The sequence below is a fragment of the Podarcis gaigeae genome, assembly GCF_964106915.1.
Source record: "Podarcis gaigeae genome assembly, chromosome: Z".
Classification (NCBI taxonomy): domain Eukaryota; kingdom Metazoa; phylum Chordata; class Lepidosauria; order Squamata; family Lacertidae; genus Podarcis; species Podarcis gaigeae.
The window spans coordinates 11,843,673-11,869,022 of NC_139691.1; the positions used below are offsets into that span (position 1 = coordinate 11,843,673).

Sequence of the window (25,350 nt, forward strand, 5' to 3'; positions counted from 1 at the left end):
AAGTGAGAGCCGGACCATAAAGAAGGCTGATCGCCGAAGAATTGATGCTTGTGAATTCTGGTGCTGGAGGAGACTCTTGAGAGTCCCATGGACTGCAAGAAGATCAAACCTCTCCATACTGAAGGAAATCAGCCCGGAGTGCTCGCTGGAAGGACAGATCCTGAAGCTGAGGCTCCAATACTTTGGCCACCTCATGAGAAGAGAAGACTCCCTGGAAAAGACCCTGATGTTGGGAAAGATGGAGGGCACAAGGAGAAGGCGACGACAGAGGACGAGATGGTTGGACAGTGTTCTTGAAGCTACCAGCATGAGTTTGAGCAAACTGCGAGAGGCAGTGGAAGACAGGCGTGCCTGGCGTGCTCTGGTCCATGGGGTCACGAAGATACGACTAAACGACTAAACAACAACAATCTGTGCTGCAGGGAGCACTCTCCAAGAAGTGCTTATGGCCAGATCCTCTCAGGTGCCAGTATTTGCACTGGAACACGTCGTTGCATGTGCGTTTGGTACATAGCTGTCAACTTACAGATTTGAAAATAAGGAACCAGCAGCCTTGAAAATAAGGGATCAGCAGCCAAAATAAGGGATTTTGCTTGGCTTATGAGTTCCATCGGCCCTTCCCCACCTGAGAGGGAGGGAGAGAGACTCTCGCCCACGCTGCCTGCAAGCCTGGCATGAGGTGGTTGCGGCACCGCGGTGGCTGCTGAAGCGCCGCCCTTTTGCGTCCCTCCCCATCCCCTCCTCTTCCTTCTCCCTCAGGCCACCACCTCAGCCACTGCCGCCGCTGCTGCCCCTGCTTCCCCTGGCAGTGCGGCGGAAGTCTCGCAAGAGAGGAGCTGCCTGCCCGCCTGCCGCCACCTGTCTCCTCACGATGCACCTCTGAGGGGGAAAAGGGAGAGACGGAGACGCGGCAGCTCGTGCGCGTGCTCTCTCTCACAGCGGAGGACCCTGAGCCGCTGCTTCCCCCCCGAGCCAAGCGAGCATGAAACCCAGGAAATTCAAGGGACATCATCAATCCGGGACAGCAGCGGGACACGGCACTGGGATAAGGGAGTTTCCCGCCAAATAAGGGACGGTTGACGGCTATGGTTTGGTATGTGATGGCGGCAGCCGTGGCCCTTAGCTTGCCTGGTGCCTCAAGCCTTTCCTGCTGCTTTCAGCGTGGTGTTTCCTGTTTGTGGAGGGTAGGGTGAGCGGTGGGCTCAAGGGCTGAAGGAGGCGCTGTTGGAGAGCCTGAATGGGGTTCTGTGCCTGGTGCAAGGGGTGCATGTCACTGCCAAAGAGCAGGTGAAGGTGCTGGATATTCTTTCCAAAAATTTCTTTTTGTGGGCGTTCCTACTACATATGTTAGTATGTACCTATGATTTAACATCATTTCCAGCATAAAAGAGAGCTATTGGGCTTTATATATGACACACAATTTTTAGTGAATGTTCCAGTAGTTGCTGGCCAAGATTTCTGTGGTGCTTTTGCCCAAAATGGTTCCATTAACCCTCTTCAATGTTTATATACCAATTTCATTTCTCACCATGTCTTTAGATTTTATTGGGGCAAAATTGGTTCTCAACAAGGATTTTGTATAAAAGAGAAATTAATCCCTCGGTCATTATGCTATTTTTTATTACTATCTTTTCATATTTTGTTAGTTTCCTGGTCGCTTCATTTTTAATTTTTACAATTTACAATTCTTACAATTTTTAACTGAAAGAAATGATCTCCCAACAGCCATGAAATCTGATTGTTTTCTAAATGTACTTGCATTGCTGCTACTTTAAGAAGTTGCCCTTTCCTATCATAATGTTTCAAATAATATACCGGTAAATGGTCTCCCTCCCCATACATTCACATTACACAATCTCTATTTTGAAATAGAGGATGGTGTTGTATTGGAATTATAGGTGGCAGTCCTAGGGCTAAAGCTCTTGTCCATTTTTCCATTTTCTAAATGACGTGAATGTAGAGGGGTTAGTAAGCCAACTCAAAAACTGAAGCTTATTTTTCATTAATACTAATACCCCAATAGGAACACCATCAACTTCTATATCCTCCTGTATTAACCACTGGGTTCTTACTGAATGACATCAATCCCACCATATGGCTAAGTTAGCTTGCTTCATAACAGGTACTTAAATTCATAATGCCTCAACTGCCAACAATTGGGTGGAAGTATAATAAAGATTTGTTAAATACATGATTGGTCAAACGGAAGTGTAACCTTGTGGGGGAGTATCTATTTAGAGCATTTGTACCCTGCTCTTCAATCAAAAAGGCTCCCAGAGTGACTAACATAACAATCCATTAAAACCAGGCAGTTCTTGCCTACAGGCTTGCATTGCAGAAAACATGACACACAAGGAATAGAGGTCTGGGAGGGAAAAGCAAACCCAGCCAGCAGTTCTTAAATAGTAGTTATAATGACCAGTTCAGGAGCAGTAGATGCCTGATGGATCTTGTCTTTCAGCCAAATTCATAGCATGAGCCCTGCTTCCCATCTCCCCCACTGAGGTAGCCTGATGGGAATGGCTACTGCCAGATAACATTTGTTTGATCTTACTTTCATGGTGGCGAATGGTGTTTGTTAATAACCTTCATTTCATTCTACAGATCATCTCTCTTGTGGTCTGCACTCTGCTGCAGCCTCCCTGGGTGTTTTCATCTCCTGAAAACTCTATGATGTCCTCAGCTGGGCTTTCTGGAAAACATGGGAAGGTGGTAGCATCTGATGTCATTTGACCCTGGCATGACAGAAGCCAGGGAGACCAGCATTAGGTAGCACCAAATCCAATGATTGGCAGGATCAACCCGATTGGTTGTCAGCACAATATCAGGCAGATAGGGGGGCTGCTCATTGTGCCACCACAGCGTTTGATTTCAGTGACGTCTTTCAACTTTTATGGAGGTCAGTGTGCACTGATCCCATGTGCTTGGTAGCCAGCCCCCTGAAATCCTGGTCTTCAAATAAAGCCCAGGGGAAGATGCCATGAGGTTAACTTCTCCCATGAGCCTTTCTCCCATGTCCAGATCAGGAAGCACTAGCAGCCAGGGAGGTTGCAGAGAACTGGAGAAATGTTTCATGCAGGAGGTGAGGAACCTTTTTCAGCCTGATGGCCACATTGTCGCAAAGGCAACCTCCCAGGGACTGCAAGCCAGAGGTTGGCAAACCTGGATGGAGCAACACAGACAACACTGACCTATGTACACAAGGCTGAATTCCACCCATGCTACAGACAGAGAGGCTTCCACATGCCCCTCTACGTGTTTGATCCCTGTTCAATGAGACTTCCAGCCAGACCAAGTAACTCAGGCAGAATTCAGTTCAACTTGGGGAGAGTGTGGAATGGGGCTGTTGAAGGCTGGGGCCTGAGAAGGGCTGTGAGCTTGTGGAAAGGGGCATGGCTTCTGGTCCCACGGGCCATAAAGAAAAGTCCGGAGCCTGCATTTGACCCCTTGCCTGAGGTTTATCACTCCTGGTTCAATGGAAAGAGAAATACACACATCACTGCTCACTGCTTCACCATGATAAAATGAGCTGTGTACAGTTCTGCCTGCCTCACTTCAGAGACGATCATGTAGAGTTGGGAAAAGTTCAGAAAAGGAAAACCAAACTGATGAAGGGGATGGAGTGACTCCCCTATGGGGAAAGGTTGCAGCGTTTGGGACTTTTTAGATGACGTGACAGAAGTGTATACAATGATGCAGAGCACGGACAAAGTGAAAAATTCTCCTTTCCTCATAATGCTAGAACTCATTGACATCCAATGAAGCTGAATGTTGGAAGATTCAGGACAGGCTAAAGAAAGGACTTCTTCGTCCAGCACATAGTTCAGAACTATGGAACTTGAATGGCTTTAAAAGAGGATTAGCCTAATTCATGGAGGGCAAGGCTATCAATGGCTACTAGCCATGATGGCTGTGCTTTGCCTCCACAAGCAGTAGCTCTTCTGAAAACTAGTTGTTGGAAACCTCAGGAGTGGAGAATGTTCTTGTCCTTGGGTCCTGTCAGTGGGATTCCCATTGGGGCATCTGGTTGGCCACTGTGAGAACAGGATACTGGACTAGATGGGTCACTGGATTGACCCAGCAGACTCTTCCTCAATTCTTAAACTCAAACCCTACACACCAAAATCTTGTTGTTGTTGTTTAGTCGTTTAGTCGTGTCTGACTCTTCGTGACCCCATGGACCAGGCACTCCTGTCTTCCACTGCCTCCCGCAGTTTGGTCAAACTCATGTTCGTAGCTTTGAGAACACTGTCCAACCATCTCGTCTTCTGTCGTCCCCTTCTCCTTGTGCCCTCCATCTTTCCCAACATCAGGGTCTTTTCCAAGGAGTCTTCTCTTCTCATGAGGTGGCCAAAGTATTGGAGCCGCCTCAGCTTCACGATCTGTCCTTCCAGTGAGCACTCAGGGCTGATTTCCTTAAGAATTTGATCTTCTTGCAGTCCATGGGACTCTCAACAGTCTTCTCCAGCACCATAATTCAAAAGCATCAATTCTTTGGCGATCAGCCTTCTTTATGGTCCAGCTCTCACTTCCATACATCACTGCTGGGAAAACCATACCTTTAACTATACAGACCTTTTTCAGCAAGGTGATGTCTTTGCTTTTTAAGATGCTGTCTAGGTTTGTCACTAAAATCTTACAAGTTCTTAATTGCCCTAAGAAAGGCAGAAAAATATGAGCCCTTTTGCAGGGGGAAGAAGTCAACTTTCAAGAAACTTGGAGGTCATGTTTTGGCCCATGGCGTGCCAGTACAATGTCAGAAAGCAGTAGCCACGAAATGAAGTGACAAAATGCTGGAAATGGAGTTATTAATAATGCTGCAGATGCAAGCTAAAGCAAGCGGCTGATTCCTGGACTCCAGTTCATTTGGAACATTTTCCCTGCTCTCCCTCCCCTCCCTGCTCCTACCCTCATCCGAGACCACAGTTTTATAGTGACACAAGAAAACAAGCTTATTACAAGTACCTGGAGACCCCATCATTTAAATCTTGAATGTTAAGATACATTCCATTTGTTTCAGGGTCAATTTCTCCTGGAGTGCTCCCTTCCTCGCTGGCGCAGAAGCAAAAGAGTGCAGTACCCAAGACATATTTATAGCAACCGCTACTTATCGGGTTGTTGTAAATATGTCCGTGCTCAAATAAATCAGCCTTGGGATTATACAGAGAAGTAATCCCACGGCTAGGCTGGAAGTGTTGGTGAGATGCTGGTGGACTGCCAAGTGAAACCTCAATCCTTGGCCATGGATTTAGTTTAAAACACACACATGCACACAGAGAGCAAGTTATCCCTATGGTTCAGAGAGGCTCATGGCTTTAAAAAAGGTTTAGAAATCTCCCCCTCCTCTGAAAGAGAGTTTAGAAGCAAGCACAGGCAACCTCCAAAACTGCAGCAAGCTAGGAATTAGTTGGAACTGCAGAAAAAAATTGTTGTGGCCTGAAAAAAAAATATTGGCATGTGGAGTGCTTCAGAGCAAAATTCTCCATTCTAGTGCCCCTCTCTCTGTGTTTTCCTTTCCCTCCCGAAAGTGAGTCAGCACACTCAGTGGTGACTCAGCACACTCAGGGTCCCTCCAGACTGGTGTTGGGGCTTTCCAGGTGCATTCTGCAACATGTCACTGGCCCAAGTATAGTGCATAAGTGGTGGGTTTATACTGGGCTGCCCACATGTTGTTTGGCATTCTGGAATGCTTCCCAAATGAGACTGAATTAGTGCCATCTGCTGTAGCAGGACAAAATTGGGACAGCCCCCCACCCCCTGCAACAACCCAGAATGAAGAGTTACAGGATTTCAGTAGGAAGCCTCACATTGTGCAAAATATTTCTGCATTGCAGGGCATTGGACTAGATCAGGGGTTGTCAACCTGGTCCCTACTGCCCACTAGTGGGCATTTCAGGATTCTAGGTGGGCAGCAGGGGGTTCTACGGCACAAGCTGAATCCTCCTTCCATTGAGCACTGGTGGGTGGAAAGGAAATTTTACCATAAAGAAAGATGCATTAGTGGGCGGTGGGTATAAAAAGGTTGACTACCCCTGGACTACATAATCCAAGTGGCCCCTTCTATGATGTGCACTGATTGGAAGTAAAGTAGTAGGTCCACTGTGAAGAAATGTCCTCATTGGGCTGGTGTGTGTGTGGTTCCCTCTTAGGTTCTCCCCGCAAAACAGAGGTGGTCCCCCCCCCCAGCTCTAGGGACACATTCCCTCACAGACAACCTTCCAGGGGCCACATACAAGTGGTGGGTGTGACCAGGCACACACCACATTCCAGCCTCTATCCAGACAAGCAAGAGGGTACAGTATCACTGTTTGTTGATCTTTATTTAGTGCAGTGGCGTAGCGTGGGTTGTCAGCACCCGGGCCAAGGCAAGTAATTTGCGCCCCCTAACCCGTGGATTCGCGCCCCCTAATCCTAACCCCCAGATGTTGCGCCCGGTGCAGCCGGCCCCCCCTGCACCCCCACGCTATGCCACTGATTTAGTGTACTGCTTAATAATAATAATAATAATAATAATAATAATAATAATAACCTTCACAATCTCTTAAGTGTTTTACATAAAAATGTATTAATTTAATGCATTTAACAGTCATTAAAACCCAAAACAGACATCAAAAACAAGGCAAAATAAAATCATCCAATTGCAGAAAAGATGAACAGTTTCAAAAACTAAAATGCATTAAAAAATACATCACTCTCTCTCTGCTACCCTCTTTTCTTTGTCTCTGTTTTATCTATTTCTGTCCCATTTATCTCTTCTCCATTTTCCTCTTTCTGCCACACATATCCCCACGTTTTCTGTGCCACTCCTTCCCCCTTCCTGCCACCTCCCTTCTCTCCCTCTGCCATCTTTGCTATTCTCTCTCTTTCTCTCTTCCTCCTTCTCCCCCCCCCACCATTCCCCCTTTCCCTGCCACCTGCATGAAACCAATCCAAGGGCCACAGGCTGCCCATTTGTGGCTCCTTGGACCTTTGGCATGACTGAGCAAGGCATTTCATAGGACCTTACATTCCAGGGAACAGCAGGCAGCTTCCACCTGGGAGGACTGGCCTGGGAATCTCCTCCCTGCTGTGTTCATTTCCAGCTCAAGAACTGCTCACATCCAAACAGGTACCCCACTCCTGACAGAGTTCACAACTGGGGGAAACTGCACAGCCATGAAGTGTGCATTTTTAAGAACAATCAGTTCCTTACAAACAGGACCCCTGGGACACCCCTTCCTGCCTTGACACAGAGATGGCCAAAGAATGATTTGGTAACAGTTCTACCCTTTGCCCAGACCTTTACGGTCCCTGCCCCCACTTCTGCTTAAAAAAGCCTGCTGACCTTAATTCACCTCCAATTAATAACTCACATTTCTACCCAAACCTTTATTTTACTCTTTGTCCCTGACAGAAAACAGAGAGTTAATTAGGCCTGAATGGCTTTGCAGATCGCAGACATAAACTCCACAATTTCCCCCCAGAACTATTGTGGCTCAGATGTTTTAGCTACAGGAACGTGATCAACACAATAACAACAAACCCTGAGTTGTGTGTGTGCCATCTTGGGGCACTGCCGAAGGAGGAACAGGACACCAAGTTAAAGCAAGAAGTATAATATGCCCACAATACAAGTGGTGGTCCACAAGCAGGAATGCTACACAGACTCAGAGGGAGCTGCCTTATACAGATTAAAATCCTTGGTCCATTCAGCTCAGTGGACTGGGATTGAACCTGGTACCTTCCGCATGCACAGAAGATGCTCTGCCTTACAGTCATGGTTAGGCAGGCCTCAACCAGAGCCAGGGCTTTTTCGGCTGTGGCTCCGATCTGGTGGAATGCTCTGTCACAAGAGGCTAGGGCCCTGCGGGACTAGACATATTTCCGCAGGGCCAAGGCACAGCCTGACCCCCTCCTTTTGCAATCCTCACAGAACTCTAGCCCAATGGTTGCTATTAATCTGATTTAAATTGATTTTATAATGAAATGATTTTAGCATATTGTATCATTTTAATGTTGTTAGCTGCTCTGTGCCCGGCTTCAGCTGGGGAGGGCAGGATATAAATAAATTTTATTATTATTATTATTATTATTATTATTATTATTATTATGTCTCTAAAGAAACAGAGAAAGATTCCAGTCCTTGAGACAGATCATTGATCCATTTAGTTCAATATTGTCTACACTGGCTGGCAGCTCCTTGGGGTTTCATCAGGGGTCTTACCCAGTCCTACCAAGAGATGCTGAAGACTGAATGTGGGACCTTCTGCATGCAAAGCAGAAAGCCGGTTGGAAGCACTTAAGCAGTATCTGAGCTCAAGAACATTGCCGTCACCTGCAGTTACCAGCAACTGCTATTCAGAAGTATTGCTACCTCCATCCATGGAGCCAGAGTGAAGCCATCATGGCTAGCAGCCTCTATGCATTTGTCAAAGATGCTCAATTTGGTGGCCGTCCCTGCCTCTTATGTGCTGCCTGAAGTACTTCTTTCATCTGCCAACGTTCAGCTTGGCTGGAGGTCCATGAGGTCTAGTGTTATGAGAGTGGGAGAAAAGCTTTCCTCTGCCCACTTTCTCTGCAATGTAAATAATTTTATACGCCCCTATCATTTTGCCTCTTATAGCAGCAAAACCTGAATTGTTTCACAGGATATGCTCCCCCCTCCTTCCCAAAACCAGCTCTTCTGGTGTATGTTTGCTTGCTGTCAGATTCGTGTGTGTGTGTACTGGCTTGAAACAAAAGGAAAATGAAGAGAGAGAAAAGAGAGTGCCTTAATACATGGATTTTCCATACTGGAAGACTTTAAAAACATAAAATGAGAAAAGCACAACAACTCAACCCAAAGCTGGATGAAAATGCAACTGTAATGATCTTGGAGAACAGCAGAGAAATCCCATCTGGAATATCCAGTCGTCATTTAACACACAGTTTTGGTTCGATCAAGCCAAACTTTGACTGTTCCAATTTCAGCTGTGACCTTAAAAAGGATGGATCATCAATCTTCCCCTATATTTCTGGGGGTTGTGTATGTGTGCAGGCTGTGGAGAAAGTGGACAGAGAAGTCCCCCACCCCCTCATGACACTAGAACCTGTGGACGTGCAGTGATGATGATGATAATGATGATGATAATTAATAATTAATGAAGGAAGGAAGCTGAACATTGGGAGACCCAGGACAGGCAAAAGGAAGGACTTCTTAATGCAACACAGAGTTAAACTGTGGAACTCACTGCTGGTAGAGGTGGCAGAGTCCACAAACTTGGGTGGCTTCAGAAGAGGATTAAACAACTTTGGGGAGGTTAAGGCTATTAATGGCTGCTAGACATGACTGCCATTTTCTACCTCCACTTTTAACAAGCAGTCTGCCTCTGAATACCAGTCGCTGGGAATCACAAGTGGGGAGAATGCTGTTGCACTCAGGTCCTGACTATGCTTATTATTACAGTGGTACCTTGGTTCTTGAACTTAATCTGTTCTGGGAGTCTATTCGACTCCCGAAACGGTTTGAAAACCGAGGCATGGCTTCCGATTGGCTGCTTCCGGGTTTGCAGCATTTGGGAGCCAATACGTGCAAGTACCAAGGCGTTTGACAACCAAGGTACAACTATACTTAATCATCCTTTGAGCCTTCCTATTGGGGCTCACAAATGGACCATGATGATCAACAGCATCTAGTGCTCAGAAAGGAACTGCCTCTGAACAATGACTACTAGTCATGATGGCTATGTTTGTTTGTAAAGCTATTGTACTACCAACCTTACTATATGCTTGTGAAACATGGACCACTTATAAACGCCATCTCCAACCTCTTGAAAGATTCCATTAACGGTGTCTCTGAAAAATCTTACACATCACTAGGGAAGACAGGTGAACTAATATCTGGAAGACGCAAAGATCACCAGTGTTGAAGCAATGATTCTTCAACATCAACTTCGTTGGGCTGGTCATGTTGTGCGGATGCCTGATGATCGTCTTCCAAAACAACTACTCTATTCTGAACTTAAAAATGGAAAGCGTAATGCTGGTGGTCAACAAAAAAGGTTGAAAGACTGTTTCAAGGCAAATCTCAAAAAGTGTAGTATAAACACTGACAACTGGGAAACACTAGCCTGCGAGCGCTCCAGTTGGAGAACAGCCTTTAGCAATGGTGTCATGGACTTTGAAGGCACTTGAACTCAGAACGCAAGGGAGAAACGTGCTAGGAGGAAGGCACGCTTGGCAAATCCACACCGTGATCAACTCTCGCCCGGAAACCAATGTCCCTACTGTGGAAGGACGTGTGGATCCAGAACTGGCCTCCACTGTTAAGTTGTGGGTCAACATATCAGACGACACAGCGATTCTTCAAACAGCTCTTGTTTATTCACAGGCCAGAACAGAACTGAGCTGAAGGGTTCGGCCAGCCTGCTTATATAGAGCTCCAGTACAATGTTGCTGTAACAACTTTCTAAAACTATCCAATCACTGAATGTCATTTTCGATCCTTCATTTGCATAACTATCTACAGTATCCCCCTGTTGGCCCAGGGTAAGAACTTCAGTACATAACATCCACAGTCACTTAAGGAATCATTGTTAAAACCGTGTTTATGGAAGACATCTTACTCGGCTACGAGGGATCGCCAAAGAAGAGGAAGAAGAAGAAGTTAGGCCTCCACTGTCAGAGGCAGCATGTCTCTGAATCCCAGCTGCTGAAAATCACAAGTGGCAGGAGATAGGGAGCACTCAGATCCTTCTTGTGGCCTTCCCATTGGGGCATCTGGTTGGCCACTCTGAGAACAAGACAATGGGCAAAATGGGCCATTAGCCTGGTCCAGCTGGCTCTTGCTATGTTTTTATATAAGGGAGAGTGAGAAAACTTATTTTCTATGCAGAATTACACCATGATTTGATTATTTTTCCGCTCCCTTGTCATGTCAGGTATTTTATTTTAACCACTGCTCTGCTTTCAAAAGGAGCTGTTTCACTTCTTTGCCTTCTCAGAAGAAGCCCATCATCATGTGGGAAGAGAGAGAGAAAACCCTCTTCATGTTGTAATTCAAGTGTCAGGATGGATTATGTTGACTGCAATTTCTTAGAGAGCTGACATCAGTGTGTCATTTCCCAGAGGGACGGAAACTTCAAAACATACGACATTTCCCCTTCTAACATGTCATGGATTGCATTACAGCAGCATGTGGAATTCTGTCACTTAATGCGCTAAAGTTGGCACCGATCCGCTTCCCTGGTGCAAGGTGAGAAATTACTTAGCTAACAATACACACCATTTCCCGCTTGGGCCCATTTTTTCACCCCCCCTTTATAAGCCTCCAAGTGTGACTGTTTCTCCAAAAAATGCATGCCCTTAGTCGTGAAAAAATGTACATTAAAACTCCCCCCCTAAAAAAAACACACACATCAAATGGAAAGAAATGGCCAGCTGGTTTTGTTCCCAACTAGAAGAATTAATGGCCTTTGCAAACTCTTTATAAATATTAGAAGCAGATGCATTTTACCATCATCGAGAAAAAGCTTCTTTGTGTTGACAAGACAGCTAATTATCCAGCGTTTCAGCCAAATAATAAATGGAGGTTTCCTTGAGGGGCTGAAGTGGGGGCGGGGAGAGCTTCAGCTAAATGAATATTTTCACGGGCTAATTTGTAAGATCCCATTTGGAAAGAACTCTCCCTGCTTCTGAAGAGGGTTATCAGAGGCATTTGGAAAACCGCCCTTATGTTCCCCAAACCGAAAGTTGCAGTTTGTTGATTTTTTATTTTATTTTTTATTTTTATTTTTTGCGGTTGTGCAAAGTTTTTACATCTTTCAAGAAAGCAAGTCGCAAAGTGGAAACATCTGAAAGGGCTCTTCAAAAGAGAACAGCTCAGCAGAGACAGGATCCAACTGTGGCCACCCTTATCTCCCCAAGATCTGGAGAAGTTAGGTCCCATTATCATTCCCTCTGCCCCACACCTCTTGGCCTGAGCCTTTTATAAAGTTAGCACACAGTGAAAGGTGGAACTGGGGAACCTTGTCCCACCCAAGAACTTCTTTCAATTCTGTGCAAACACCTGGGGGCGATATTGCATTGGTTGGCGGGGTCAAGATCACATTGCAAAAATGCTCAAAGAGGATGCAAATCAGGCCTAGTGAGGGGTGTGGCCTGTCAATGGGGTATGGCCTGTGGAGAGTCCCATGGGCCAGACAGAGAAGCTTGGAGGGCCACACTTGGCTCACAGCTGTGAGGTTCCACACCTTTGATGTAAGGAAAGATGCTGGCTTTTGTACGGAAGAGGGAAGGTTGGCAGTTTCTCTTCAATGACAAAGGCAAATATTTCCCCTGAAAATAAACGATCACATCACCCTTTTAGTGCTTGCTAAGCCCTAAAATTCATGGACCTGGACTTCATTGTTGAGCCAAGGAGATGACATGTCCCTTCTTATGTATCCATTATTTCATACCCTCAAAGTGCCCCAAATTTCCAGGGGGAGTCCTGCAATTATGAAAACCAACACGGCTTCTGATTGGAACCCCAATTTCTCCTGCCCTGTTTCTCCTGCCAGGGTTGCCACCACTGAGTTCAAAGAGCAGCATGAGCTGGCGCTTGTCCTGAGCAGTGGCAGTGGTGGCTTCAGAGGAGAATTCCGTTGCCTCTCCATGGCCGCTGCTGCCAGCCTCCTCCCTCGGGCAGCTTACAGTGGTTGCTGGAGAACAGGTGAAGAGGAGGAGAGGCTGTCAAGGCCCAGCCCTGTGTGACTTCCAGTTCTGAGGGGCATGCACAGTCCCTCCAAGTGTCCCTATTTTCCAGGGACATCCCTGATTTAGAGAAGCCGTCCTGGTTTCTGATTTGATCCTTTCCCTTAGGATGTCCCTATTTTAATTGGAGAAACGCTGGAGGGTACAGAGTTATCCAAACCCCAAGCCGTCTGAAAACAATCCTGTATAGGGATTTTTTTAAAAATATGTTTTATTCTTTTTAAAGGTTGGAAGCTGCCCAGAGTGTTGGGGCAACCCAGTAAGATGTGTGGGGTATTAATAGTAAAATTATCATTATGGAATGGGATGTCCCTCTTTTCATCGGAGGAATGTTGGAGGTATGCAGGCAGAGGGCAGGGCTGCCCTGGGTGGAAAGGGGGGGGGGAGGCAGAGTGGCGGACAATAAGTCTTGATTTTTAAAAAGAACAAAGAAGAAGAAGAAGAAGAAGAAGAAGAAGAAGAAGAAGAAGAAGAGGAGGAGGAGTAGTGGGTCTGCATCTAATCTTGCCCCTTTCTGAATTTATTGCTATCTTTCTTTTTTGTAAATCTACAAAAGAATAATAAAATAAAATCAAGATTAAGGGGTCTTCTCAAGGCAGTGGATGGCGTTTGTGTAGTGAAGTGGTGATGGCGCTCACCCTTCATCTGATAGGAATTGCTTGGGGGGGCACAAAAATGGGGGAATCGAGGAGTGTCAGCTGGGGGGAATGAGAAATGTCCCCCTTTTCTAATAATAATAATAATAATAATAATAATAATAATAATAATAATAATAATTTTTATTTATACCCCGCCCTCCCCAGCCAAAACCGGGCTCAGAGCGGCTAACATCAATTATATAACACATCAATATAAAATCAGGCAATCAATTAAAATACATCCTAGAATCAAATCAGAATCAGAGTAAAATCTAATCAGATGGCAACCCGCAGATTAGGGTTGGGGACCTTAAATGCTCACCAGGCCCAACTGTTTGTGCTGAACTTATATGAGCCTGTGAGAAAAATTGCAAGTTCTTATGAAAGGGGAGGGGGAGTCAGACTGAACCACGACCAAAGGCCTGGTGGAACAGCTCCGTCTTGCAGGCCCTGCGGAAGGATGTCAAGTCCCGTAGGGTCCTGGTCTCTTGTGACAGAGTGTTCCACCAGGCCGAGTCTAATCTCAAGGCCAGTCTAATCTCCTTGAGGCTCGGGACCACCAGGATGTTATTATTTGCAGACCGTATTACCTATTTGCGATCCTCCGTGGGGCATACCAGGAGATCTAAGGAATGTTGGAGGGCATGTTATTTCTGTTATCATCAACACCTGGGGTGGCCTGTCCTGTTTTGCTGCTGTGCCCCCCTCCCCACTCCTGCCACTGCTGGCATGCCCCTATGCAGAGTTGGGGGGGGCAATCCACAAGGCCTTGGTGCTCATTTTCTCTGCCCTGGGGGTGAGGGAACATGAGTGGCAATGCTATGCACTAGAACACATCCCAGGGTGTTCCGCTGGCAGCAAAAGCAGTGGGGTGTGCAGGACAATGCCTCTGGTGCCCCTGTTTTGTCCCTCTTCATGGGTGGGGCGGCTCTGGTCAACACATATTTTGCTAAGGAGGGAGACATCACTTTCACAAATTGTGTAGCCCAACGAACAGGTGACCAGGGTCCCTCCAGATATTGTTAGACTCCACCTGGTGATGTCAGTTTTGATCCAACAACATCTGATGTGCCCCCAGCCCCCCCCCATTCCTGGCGTATCTGGAGCAAAATCAAAGGTCAGTTTCAATGGGTAGCCAGCTGCCTATATCCACTTAGAAGCAGGGCATCACCGCAGTAGCCACTGCTTGGACTCAGCGCTTAATATTCAGATATCATGCCTCTGTACACGAGACTCCCTCTGGCCATCAAGGGAAGGGCTGTAGCTCAGTGGTGTAGCATCTGTATTACATGGAAAAGGTCCTAGGTTCAATCCCCAGGCAAGGGATCCCCTTTCAGGAATACTGGAGAACTGCTGCCAGTCAGTGTAGACAATGCTGAGCTAGATGAACCAATGGTCTGATTCATTATAAAACAACTTCCTATTTGGAATGGACTACCTCAGAAGGTGGTGGACTCTCCTTTAGCAGAGGTTTTTAAGCAAACGTTGGATGACAATCTGTCAGGAATTCTTTAGCTGCAATTCCTGCATTGCAGGTGTTTGAACTGGATGGCTCTGGGGGTACATTACAACTCTACAATTCTTTCATTCTGTGTTTCCTCAATGGATCCCAGAAGGCTTGAAAATCTAGGTTTTTCTTCACAAGAATGGGAGTTTTTTTAGCGCATCTTTCTGAAACAGAGTTCAGTTTGTTTTAAAAGAAAAGCTTGAAGCAATGTGTCTGGGTTAAGTTTTGCATATGAAAGTCCCCTCTCCATTTCCCACTCCTCACCTCCCCCCCCCCAACTCTCCTCCTGCTTCTCTCATTGAGTGGCCTTCAAATTAAATCAATTCCTGTGTTTCTGATGTTCTGCGTTTTTATATCCTTGTCCAGATGAACCACAGTCATCCCCAAGAAGGGGGGATGTAGGCAAGTGGGTGGGGTCTCTCTCTTTCTCTCACTCACTCTGTGTGAGAGAGTTTTGTCTTTCAAAATGCCATGGGACCCATCACCAGCACCTGATTGAATATCAAGGATTTGAGGGTAAGGGGGCACAGAGGATAAGGGCATGAAGGTGCAGTGTGGATACTAAGGAGAATTAACTTGTCCTGTTGTCTAGACCTGGAATATCCTCCTCCTCCTCCTCCTCTTTGCAGTTAAATTCCCTGTCTGGGAATTTTCATGAGAAGTGCCGAAGGCTGGTCTGTAGCTCAGTGCTAGAGCACCTGCTATGCATGCAAAAAGTTCAAATTCCAGGCATCTCCAGGTAGGACTTGGATAGCTCCTTGTCTTACACCCTAGAGAGCCACTGCCATTCAGTGTACACAACACTGGGCTATATGGACCCAATGGTCTGTATAAGGCAGCTTCCTAATGGGGACAATGGCCAGCATGTCCCAACCAGGTGCCCTCCAGATGTTTTGGACTACAACTTCCACAATCCCTATCACTTTATTTTTAGGGGGAGGGCCATAGCTTTGCATCAGAAGACCCGTTTCAATCTTTGCCATCTCCTGGTAGGGTTGGGAGAACCCCTGTCTAAACCTCCAGAGAACCCTGGTATGGAGGGAGGACTGACCCTAAATAGCTGAATGGGAAATGACTGCATTAAGCCACAGAATGCCCATGGGACCATTTGAGCAGCACTTGTGAATCTAGCAAATTACGAGCCTGACTACACAGAACCATCATGAGATAGGTAAAAGGAACCTTGAATGGTAAAGGCTAGTTGAATTTGACTATGGGGTGTGGCGCTCATCTCTGCTTTCAGGCCAAGGGAGCTGGTGTTTCTCTGCAGCTTCCCGGGTCTTGTGCCACCATGACTAAACTGCTTCTAGTGCAACGGGACACTGTGATGGAAGCCAGAGTGCACGGAAACGCCGTTTACCTTCCCACCGCAGCTGTACCTATTTATCTACTTGCACTGGCGTGCTTTCAAACTCCTAGATTGGCAGGAGCTGGGACAGAGCAAGGGGAGCTCACTCTGTTGTGCAGATTCGAACTGCTGACCTTACAACCGGCAAGCCCAAGAGGCTCAGTGGTTTAGACCACCGTCTATTGCTCCAGACCACCCTCTCTTGCTCCAGATTACAGGAAAGACAGCAAGAGGGAGAGCAATTGTATGTTTAAAAATCCACAGCTTGTAGAAATCTACACATCAGGGAAAGGATTTGGGTTTCCTGGCATGCTAATTGTCTAAGCTTGGGGAGCTTATCTTTCCTTTTCTTGCATGAGACGAGCAGTCAGTTAAGTGGTTTGAAACTGTGCGGTACTAGACCATGCCACAGAATTATCCTGAAGGCATGAGCAGGCTCTTTCACTCACTGTGCCATAAGCCCTCTACTCGCATTTTGCCCTAGCCATACAGCCATCAAGCTACAAAAGCTGGTCCAGATCCCTGTCTATTCTAAAACTGTGTTTTGTTCCTATAGGCTTTGAATTAATGCTCTTTGTCATTTGAATTCTTGAATCGATTATAGAGCATTGTTTCCCCCCTGCCCCACCCCAAATAATTCCATTTTATATTCCCACCCGCACCCCAAAGCATGCAACCACACAGAGACACAAGGGGGCCACCACACCCTGCGTCTGCCCAGCCTCAAGAAGGAAAGGCTGGAACAGGGGGAAACTGCCTGGGTGGCCAAGCGAGTGATGAAATCCCCTCTCTGGCTGCCAGGTTGCTCTGTGACGTGCGGAAGAAGCAACGGGGGGAATGAGATGAAGAAGGCCAAGGAAAAAACTGGATCAACAGAGTTGGCTCCAGCATAGAATTCCCCACTTGGAATTTTTAACAACTTGTTCTACTAGATTCATCAAATGCACTGGGTGGATTCTGAAACTTAAGCTTTTAGGCCAAAACAAGGCTGGGACAATGGGACTTGGTGAAGAGTTTGCCTTTTATCCCACACCCGCCCTGGGCTCAGGTTACTCCATAACTTAATTTTTTTTAATTTTTGTTTAGAACATTTTAATAGAGCTGAGGTAACCAAGGAGGTGCACTCCAGTGGAGGATGGTCCATTAGGGCAAATGGGGCACTGCCCCACCAACCTCAATCTGCCCTTGGACAGACAGCGGCCCTCACCTTCTTTCTTACAACCAGCCCAGGGGCTCACAATGCCTGCCAGCTTCCACCTCCTTAGTCTCCGTGTTGCCCTTGTAGAATTCAGCAGGGAGGAGGATGGGGGCAGAACTATAATTAGTTGGTTCTGGGCCACCTACTGTTGGGCTCTCTGCTTTCTATCCCATCAGTCTCATAACTGCACCCAACACTCCTGATCATTGGTCATGCTAGTTGGAGCTGATGGGAGTTGCAGTCCAACAACATATGGAGGGCACCACATTGGCTATCCCTGCACTTGGGGGGGGGGTAATCTTTTGGAAGCCACATGCTAGTAGTGGAAAGGGCCAAAACCAGCAATAGGCAGACCCACAGCTAAGATCAGGAGGGGCCTACTTCTTCTTTCTCCTACCCCCTCCACTGATTTTTCTCAAACTGTACTCCGACCCCAAAAGGGCTAAGAAAGGGACAGACCATTCTTGCTGGAGGTCTGAGCGAACTGCCTGAGAAGGGCTTTTGAAATCAGGCCAAGAGCTTATAGCATTTCTTTTTTAAAACAATTTATTGGCATTAAGTATTAATGCATTGAAACTGTTCTCTCTCTCTTTCTTTTGAAGTGTAAGTCCCAATGACCCTGCCTACTTTTGTTGTTGGATAGAAATATGGTAGGAGCAAGTATGTTTGCTTCTTGATGAGCAACAAATTGGGATGGAATGCTAATCGGAACACTCAGACTGTCTGAGAATACTCCTCTAAACACAAATGCCTTCCTTCGTATGGAAAGCTAGTGCCTCAGGGAGGAGTATCTAACCCAACCTGATCCTTGAGGTACTAGCTTTCCCTTTTTCAATACTGCCTGCACATCTTCCTTGGAGGTACTCCAAAAAGATCAGAGCCCCAAAGCCTATTATAAGAATGTAAGAAGCACTGTAGCTGGATCAAGCCAAAGGCCCATGTAGTCCAGCATCCAGGTCTCACAGTGGCCATCTAGATGTCTCTTGGAAGCTCACAAGCAGGATCTGAGTGCAACAGGTCTCACGCCACTCGTGCTTCCCAGCAACCGATAATCAGACATACCACACTCTGGAGAAATATCAGATCAGAATGCAGATGGATGAGTTGCGTATCTGAATGGCCAACCACATTAAATAAGAAAGCCCTAGCATCTTAAGGAGAAGCCTAGGTTAGAAGTACACTTCTTCCTGAGCTGCTAGATTTTCACAAGCAGCAGGTGGGGGAAGCATTTGAACATGCAATGCCTCCGCCTGAACCAAAATTCAAAACTCCAAAGAAGAAGAAGAGGAAAATGAAACTGGTTAAAACTTTTATTTAACAAATTATATTAAGAATACAGGCTAAATTTTCAGACACAAACTTCCCTTTTAAAATACAAGGAAGGCAATCTAAAATAAATATGAAAGGATAATATTAATAGGATTAATTAATGAACGAGTTAATCCACTTTCAATGTCCCATCACAAATAAAATGCATAGCATCTTAAAAATACACACACACACCGCACATATGCACACACACATACACACGCACAAATACAATACAACTGAAGATTCCCAACTGCATAAAAAAGTGTTTCTTTTTGCCTGTATGATCTGATGTCATAAAAAATTGTCAACTTCTTGTTAATGCATTTTACATTTGAGCACTCATAAGTCGCCTGGGCAAAACAGAACCACAGTTGATGGTTTTTTTATATATAAAAACAGAGCACCAAGCTTAATCATTAAAGGGGGGGGGTTAGGGTTGGGGTTGTGTGACTCTCCAGTTCGAAAGTCGTAGGGCTGCCATACGTCCGTTGCTCTGGATCTTAGCGTCTCTGTAAAAAAACAAAACAGCTCAACAATTTTGGGGGTGTTCTGTGGTGCCCTCCAAATGTTGGTGAACAAAACCCCCCATTAGCCCCAGCAACTATAACCGAAGTTCAGGTACGACAGGAGCTGCAGTGGAGCAGCACCTGGGAAGCACATCGACAACATCTGGAGCAGGCACAGCCAGACTCCCAACACACATTAAGCACAGCCGGTGGTTAACCTTGATGGTAATTGTAGTCTAGCAACTCCTGAAGAGTCACAATCAACCCAATCCTAATGGAAGATTGTCTTCCATATCTGCTTGGAAAATAACCAATTTACTCCACAGATTTGAAGACAGGAAGGTGCCTTGTACCGAAACAGACCGCTGGCCCTTCTAGTTCAGTACAGTGGTACCTTGGGTTACAAACACTTTGGGTTACAAACTCCGCTAACCCAGAAGTAGTACCTCAGGTTGAGAACTCTGCCCCAGGATGAGAATGGAAATCACGTGCTGGCAGCACTGCGGCAGTAGGAGGCCCCATTAGCTAAAGTGGTACCTCGGGTTAAGAACGGTTTCAGGTTAAGAACAAACTTCCGGAACAAATTAAGTTCGTAACCCATGGTACAGTGGTACCTCGCAAGATGAATGCCTCGTAAGACGAAAAACTCGCAAGATGAAAGAGTTTTTTGTTTTTTGAGTTGCTTCGAAAGACGAATTTCCCTATGGGTTTGGTTCGCAAGACGAAAACGTCTTGCAAGTTTGTTTCCTTTTTTGAGTTTTTTGAAGACTTTGGTGATTTTTGAAGCTTTTCCAAAACTTCTTTTGCAGCCATTTGGTAAGTTAAACTTTTAAAACTTTTTGGGGGGTTTTTGGATTGGAATCCGTGCTTTGCAAGACGAAAAATTCGCAAGATGAAAAAACTTGCAGAACGAATTAATTTCGTCTTGCGAGGTACCACTGTACCACAGTACTGTCTACGCTGACTTGCAGTAGCTCTCCAGGGTCTCAGGCAGGAGGGTCTCTACAAGCCCTGTCATAAACTGAAACTGGGATCTTCTGCATGCAAAGCAGGTGCTCTGCCAGTGAATTTTAAACCCATTTGCGCTATCAGATGCTCCTTAATGCATTCAGTCGTGGCATCAGCATTGCTGAGGAAAGCTGGGAATCATTTTCACAACTGCAGCTGCACTTTTTTCAGCCACTATAAAATCACAGGAGTAACACCACTTATATCCAGCCCAGTGCTTTGTCTCATGTTTGTCTCTGACATCTAGAGCAGGGGTCAGCAACCTTTTTCAGCTGTGGGCCGGTCCACTGTCCCTCAGACCATGTGGTGGGCCGCATTATATTTTTTTTGGGGGGGGATGAACTAATTCCTTTGCCCCACAAATAACCCAGAGATGCATTTTAAATAAAAGCACACATTCTACTCATGTAAAAATACCACACAGGCCCCACAAATAACCCAGAGATGCATTTTAAATAAAAGGACACATTCTACTCATGTAAAAACACGCTGGACCGTCCGCGGGCTGGATTTAGAAGGTGATTGGGCCTTAGGTTGCCTACCCCTGTTCTAGATGAAAACATGGCCAATGCCAAGGAACCTTTGTCTCCCCCCATGGCGGTTGCTGGAATGACCCACAGGAAGCACTTAAAAAGGTCAGTGAGACTTGCACATGTGTGCACACAACAAAAGGGATGTGTGCGCAAATTGTTGCATTTGGCAATGTACAGACAGCTTGCATCACTTTCTTTTTCTGAGACAAAGCATTACCTGTGAAACGCATTTGTCATGGTTTGAAAAAGCCTCAAGACAATGTAGGCTGTTCAGAACACACTGAATGCTATACCAGCAACCTCCATTGGGGGAAGACAAGGGTAAACCTGTGCTTTTCCAGTAGATAAAGGGCTGGTTGTGAAAGTCTCTGTGGGCCTCTCAACAAGGAATGGGGGGGGGGGGACTCACATGGTTTCTGTACGCTCTCATTTTAGGTACAGACTGCCCCCTACAGGAAAAATTAACAGTGGCAGGCTCCAACGCACCAGCTTTTTCCAGGTTTGTAAGAAAAGGGCCTTGGTCTTCAATATAATCACCCTGGCACTATCAACCTATTTTTTTCATTTCATTTTTCCATTTCATTTTTCTAATGATCCATAGGGCCTAGTTCTCAGCTGAGGTGGTAAGCCTTTTTGTGGACCTGACCCCCAACAATAATCCCGTCACCTAGCATGTCAGATCAAAAGGGGGTAACCTAGACTTTCCCCTGACAGGCTAGATTGGCTTTTGTGTATGTGTTGGATGGGGAATAGTCCATGATGTGAGTCCCCACCTGCAGTTTCAAGTGGTACATTCCAGCCATAGCTTTTGCTGCTCCATGGGTAATCTTTGGGGCTCAGAGTGGGAAAACAGCTGAGGGAGAACAGTGACAAAGACAGCAGCATGTAGATCAGGGGTGGGAAACCTGTGGCACTCCTGCTCCCATCAGCCCTAGCTAGCATGGTCAATGTCAGGGATGATGGGAGTTGTAGTCCAACAGCTATTGGAGGGCCACTGCTTCCCCACCCTTGCTTTAGAAGACGGATTCTCCAGATAAAGTCGGCGGGGCAATGTGTGTCAAAAACCTGGAGGAGAGAAAGGCCCATGAAAACACTATCAAGTAAACACTGCTGTGAACTGTGAGTGAATGAAGCAGCAGCAACTCAGTCCACCAAAAAGCTTCAGATCTGCCAACCCACTTGGGCTGGAGAGGATTCTTATAACTCTGGATTGGAAGCAGTACTGGGTCAGCCTATAGCACATGCTTGGGGCATCAGCAAAGCAGAGGCACCAAAAAAGAAGAGAAGAAAAAAAAAGACACTTTAAAAAGAATTTGACATTTGGTATTTCAAAAAAGCATTGAAGTCGTCATCATAGGAAAAATCTGAATTTTGTTAGACATAGAATAGTAGCCATATGGGAGATTAGGGCTACAGATAATAAAGTACTAGGAACATCCCACACCGTCAGGAGGGAGATGGTATGTCTATATTAACTTTCATCCATGCACTTAACCTCGGAAGAACAATTAAAGAACATGCTTGCCAAACAACTCACAAGAGCAGCTGCCTTTCTATGACCACCGTGTTTTAATTTGAAGACCGTTAGACAATCGTTATTTACATGTTACACAGCTGAACCTTTCCACCTGAAGAGGGCAGTGGGTGGGGAGAAGTGGTAATAATCCTGCCCCTCTTTGCTGCCCCTCAAAAACATTTTGTTCTCTCCGGCAGGGACTCTCAAACAGCAGCACATGAGATCACACAGGCTTTCCAAAATAACATTAAAAAATAATAATACAGTTAACAGATTTCACCAAGACATGCATTCGAACAAGACACTTGTCGTGAGCATGCTGGAGACTGAAGTTTAAAGTTGTCCGTGGACTGGCGAAGTGGGACCAGACTTGTTGTGAACTGAAGTCTTAACTCCCTTCTCAGGAGGCTTCCAGAGGCACACATGGTGGTCGCTCTCATCATCAAGCAGCCAATAGGGGAGACAAAGACTTTAGGAGCCAGCTGCTGCGACCGGCATGTTTTGATTGGCTGTTTTCTTAGCTGCCACATTCAAGTATTTCTGGGGAGAGAATGGAAGTCTGGACATCTTTGCAGGCAGTCTGCATTCAGAGACAGATAGACAGAGTGCACCACAGAACATCTCCCACACTTCCAGGCAAACATCTAGGTCTATTTCTTTTCAGCTGGAAAAAAGAAGCGCCCCCCCACCAACAGGCCTTGGAAACCAAGTAAGGTGGATAGCATGATCTTTGGATGAAGAATGGCTTTGCTAGTGGGACTGGGAGAGGATCTCCAGGCTTCTTCATGAGCCAGAGGGAAGTCCAGGCCACAAAAGGTCTTCAGCTCATTTTCAACTGCAAACAATTGGCTGTGTGGGATTTTCATGGCAAAGAAGGCAAAATTGTTGGCTTTTCTCATTTACTTTCTTCCCTCCTCCAGTGCCGAGTGAAACTGTCACAGGTTATGGAAGAACACCAGCCAACCAAGAGCACAACCCAGTTTATTGTCTCTGTTCAGTCCAGACATAAACCTCAACCTTGTATAGAGATTGAGGTACAAGTTTAGAACCAATGATATGCTGTGATTTTAGAGTCCCACATGAGCAGTAAGACTGCAGTGGATTGGCGGTATTCCAGAATGAGCTGGGAGATCACTGTTAAAAGCCACAGATGAGGTGGCTGTGGCTTCCTAGATGGCGCAAGGCATTTTGGAGAAAGATGCCTTCAATGGATTTTAACCTGGCAGAACCAGTTATCAGAAACAAAGCAAACATCATCATAAAAAAGGCAATGGACCAACACATCCATCAATCCAACACATTGGTTAGCACGGTTATGATGCAGAGTGGACCCTGAAAGGAGATATGGGAGGTCAAGACAGTTGATGAAAAGGGTTAACACAGCCAAATCAAAATCTCTGAAGCAGGAAGAGATATCAAAAATAAAAAGAGAGAAACAAAGAAGAAATAAATCCTATCCAGTTATTTTGTACAAAGACAGCGACAAATCATCGGACACAAGAAAGAGAAAGAAAGAGAGAGTCCCCTTTGCTGGAAAGGGTTCCAGTAACACTGCTTTTGTGGGGAGGGGAGAATAAAGGGGTTTGGGGAAAAGGTTACGTGGAGAGGAGGGGAATCACTCTCCCCTCTCAGTAGTACATGTGCTTCCCCTCTCCGTGGCACCCAGGGGTGGGGGCTTCAGGACTGCTGGAGCTGTGGGCATCGAGTGGGGCTCGGGGGGAGCCTGGCTGCAGCGCTCTGCTCTGTCCGGAAGCTGTAATCGTACTGTGGGAAACAGAAATAGAGATGTGTTGAGCTGGATTCACAGATAAGCCACACCACACAACCATCAAGAGAGGCAAGGCAGCTGAGGAATGGACACCTAGAGATTTTAAAGCAGACTTTTTTCCCAGGCAGATCCTGACTTGTGTTTGGGTAACAAAGAGAGGCTTAGGTCATCATCCACCACATGCATTTAAAGCACATGGCTTCTCCGCAAAGAATTCTGGGACATGTAGCTTGCCCCCTTACAGGGCTATAAACCCAAGCACCCTTAAACTACAGTTCCCAAGATTCTTTGGGAGGTGGTGAAGCCACTGAGGTTTGGTTGGCTTTCTCTAGGGAATGAGTCTTTCATGTGGCAGCCCCTGGCCTGTGGAACCCCTTACCAATAGAGCTTTGGCACGAAGCACCCTTCCCTTCCAGAAGATAAAAAGGTTTAGTCAGGTCTTTACATCATTATATTTTTCCTTTCAACCCATTAGCACTTACTGATGTTTTTAATTATAGTTTCATACATCTCTTGCTCATATTATCCTTATCTGCTGCATTCCTCCTTGCTGTATTTTTATGGAAGTGCATATTATGATTTTGAAAAGGAAGAAAGGAAGGAAGAAAGGAAGGAAGGAAGGAAGGAAGGATGTAAGGTGTAGATGTGACCAGAATCCCTAAATTAGGTAATCTCCTTAAGTGATTTTGGGGTGGGGAGTGTGTGGAGGGAGTGTTAGTTCAGCGGTAGGGTAGTTGTGGTCCAGGGGCCAAATCTGGCCCTCCCCTTTATCTGGCACTCATTCAAAACCATATACCGTATTTTTCGCTCAATAGGACGCACCGGACCATAGGAAGGGGAGAACAGGAAAAAAATAAAATTCTCCCCCTCTCTGCTCAGCGCCCCTTCAGCGAAGTGGCAGGAGAAACGGAGCCCCTTCCATTTCTCCTCCCGCTTTGCTGAAGGGGCGCTGTGCAGAGAGGGAAAACTGTGCAGCTCCTCTCCAGTGAAGTGAAGCCAGGAGAGCAAGAGGGATCAGTGTGCACTGACCCCTCTCGCTCTCCAGGCTTCAGACGGCTATCTGCATGCCTCCATAGCGCAGCGGGAATTCCTGTTGCGCTCCGAAGACTTGCAGATAGCTGCCTGAAGCCCACGGAGCGCAGCGCAAATTCCCGCTGCATTCCGGGGATTTCAGCGAAAGCAACGCGAAGCCTCCAGAGCGCAGGGGGAGCTCTCCCTCTGCACTTCGGAGGCTTTGTGTTGCTATCGCTGAAGCCAAGGAGCCTGCATTTTCTCCATAGGACACACACACATTTCCCCTTAATTT

General features: G+C 46.2%; 1 protein-coding gene and 1 long non-coding RNA gene across 5 annotated transcripts in view; one reads left to right on the forward strand and one right to left on the reverse strand.

Moving 5' to 3' along the window:
- The window catches only part of LOC310836266, a 221,257-nt gene extending 197,460 nt beyond the window's left edge, over window positions 1-23,797 (forward strand). Inside the window, exon 2 of the long non-coding RNA XR_014559977.1 lies at window positions 20,761-23,797. This is a non-coding gene — a long non-coding RNA (uncharacterized lncRNA). The remainder of the gene's footprint in view (window positions 1-20,760) is intronic.
- The window catches only part of MVB12B (multivesicular body subunit 12B), a 97,548-nt gene continuing 94,508 nt past the window's right edge, over window positions 22,311-25,350 (reverse strand). For all 4 annotated transcript variants that reach the window (XM_083721246.1, XM_083721247.1, XM_083721244.1 and 1 more), the window contains exon 10: window positions 22,311-24,040. In XM_083721246.1, coding sequence (XP_083577372.1) covers window positions 23,954-24,040 — 87 coding nt within the window. In that variant the 3' untranslated portion in view covers window positions 22,311-23,953. The remainder of the gene's footprint in view (window positions 24,041-25,350) is intronic.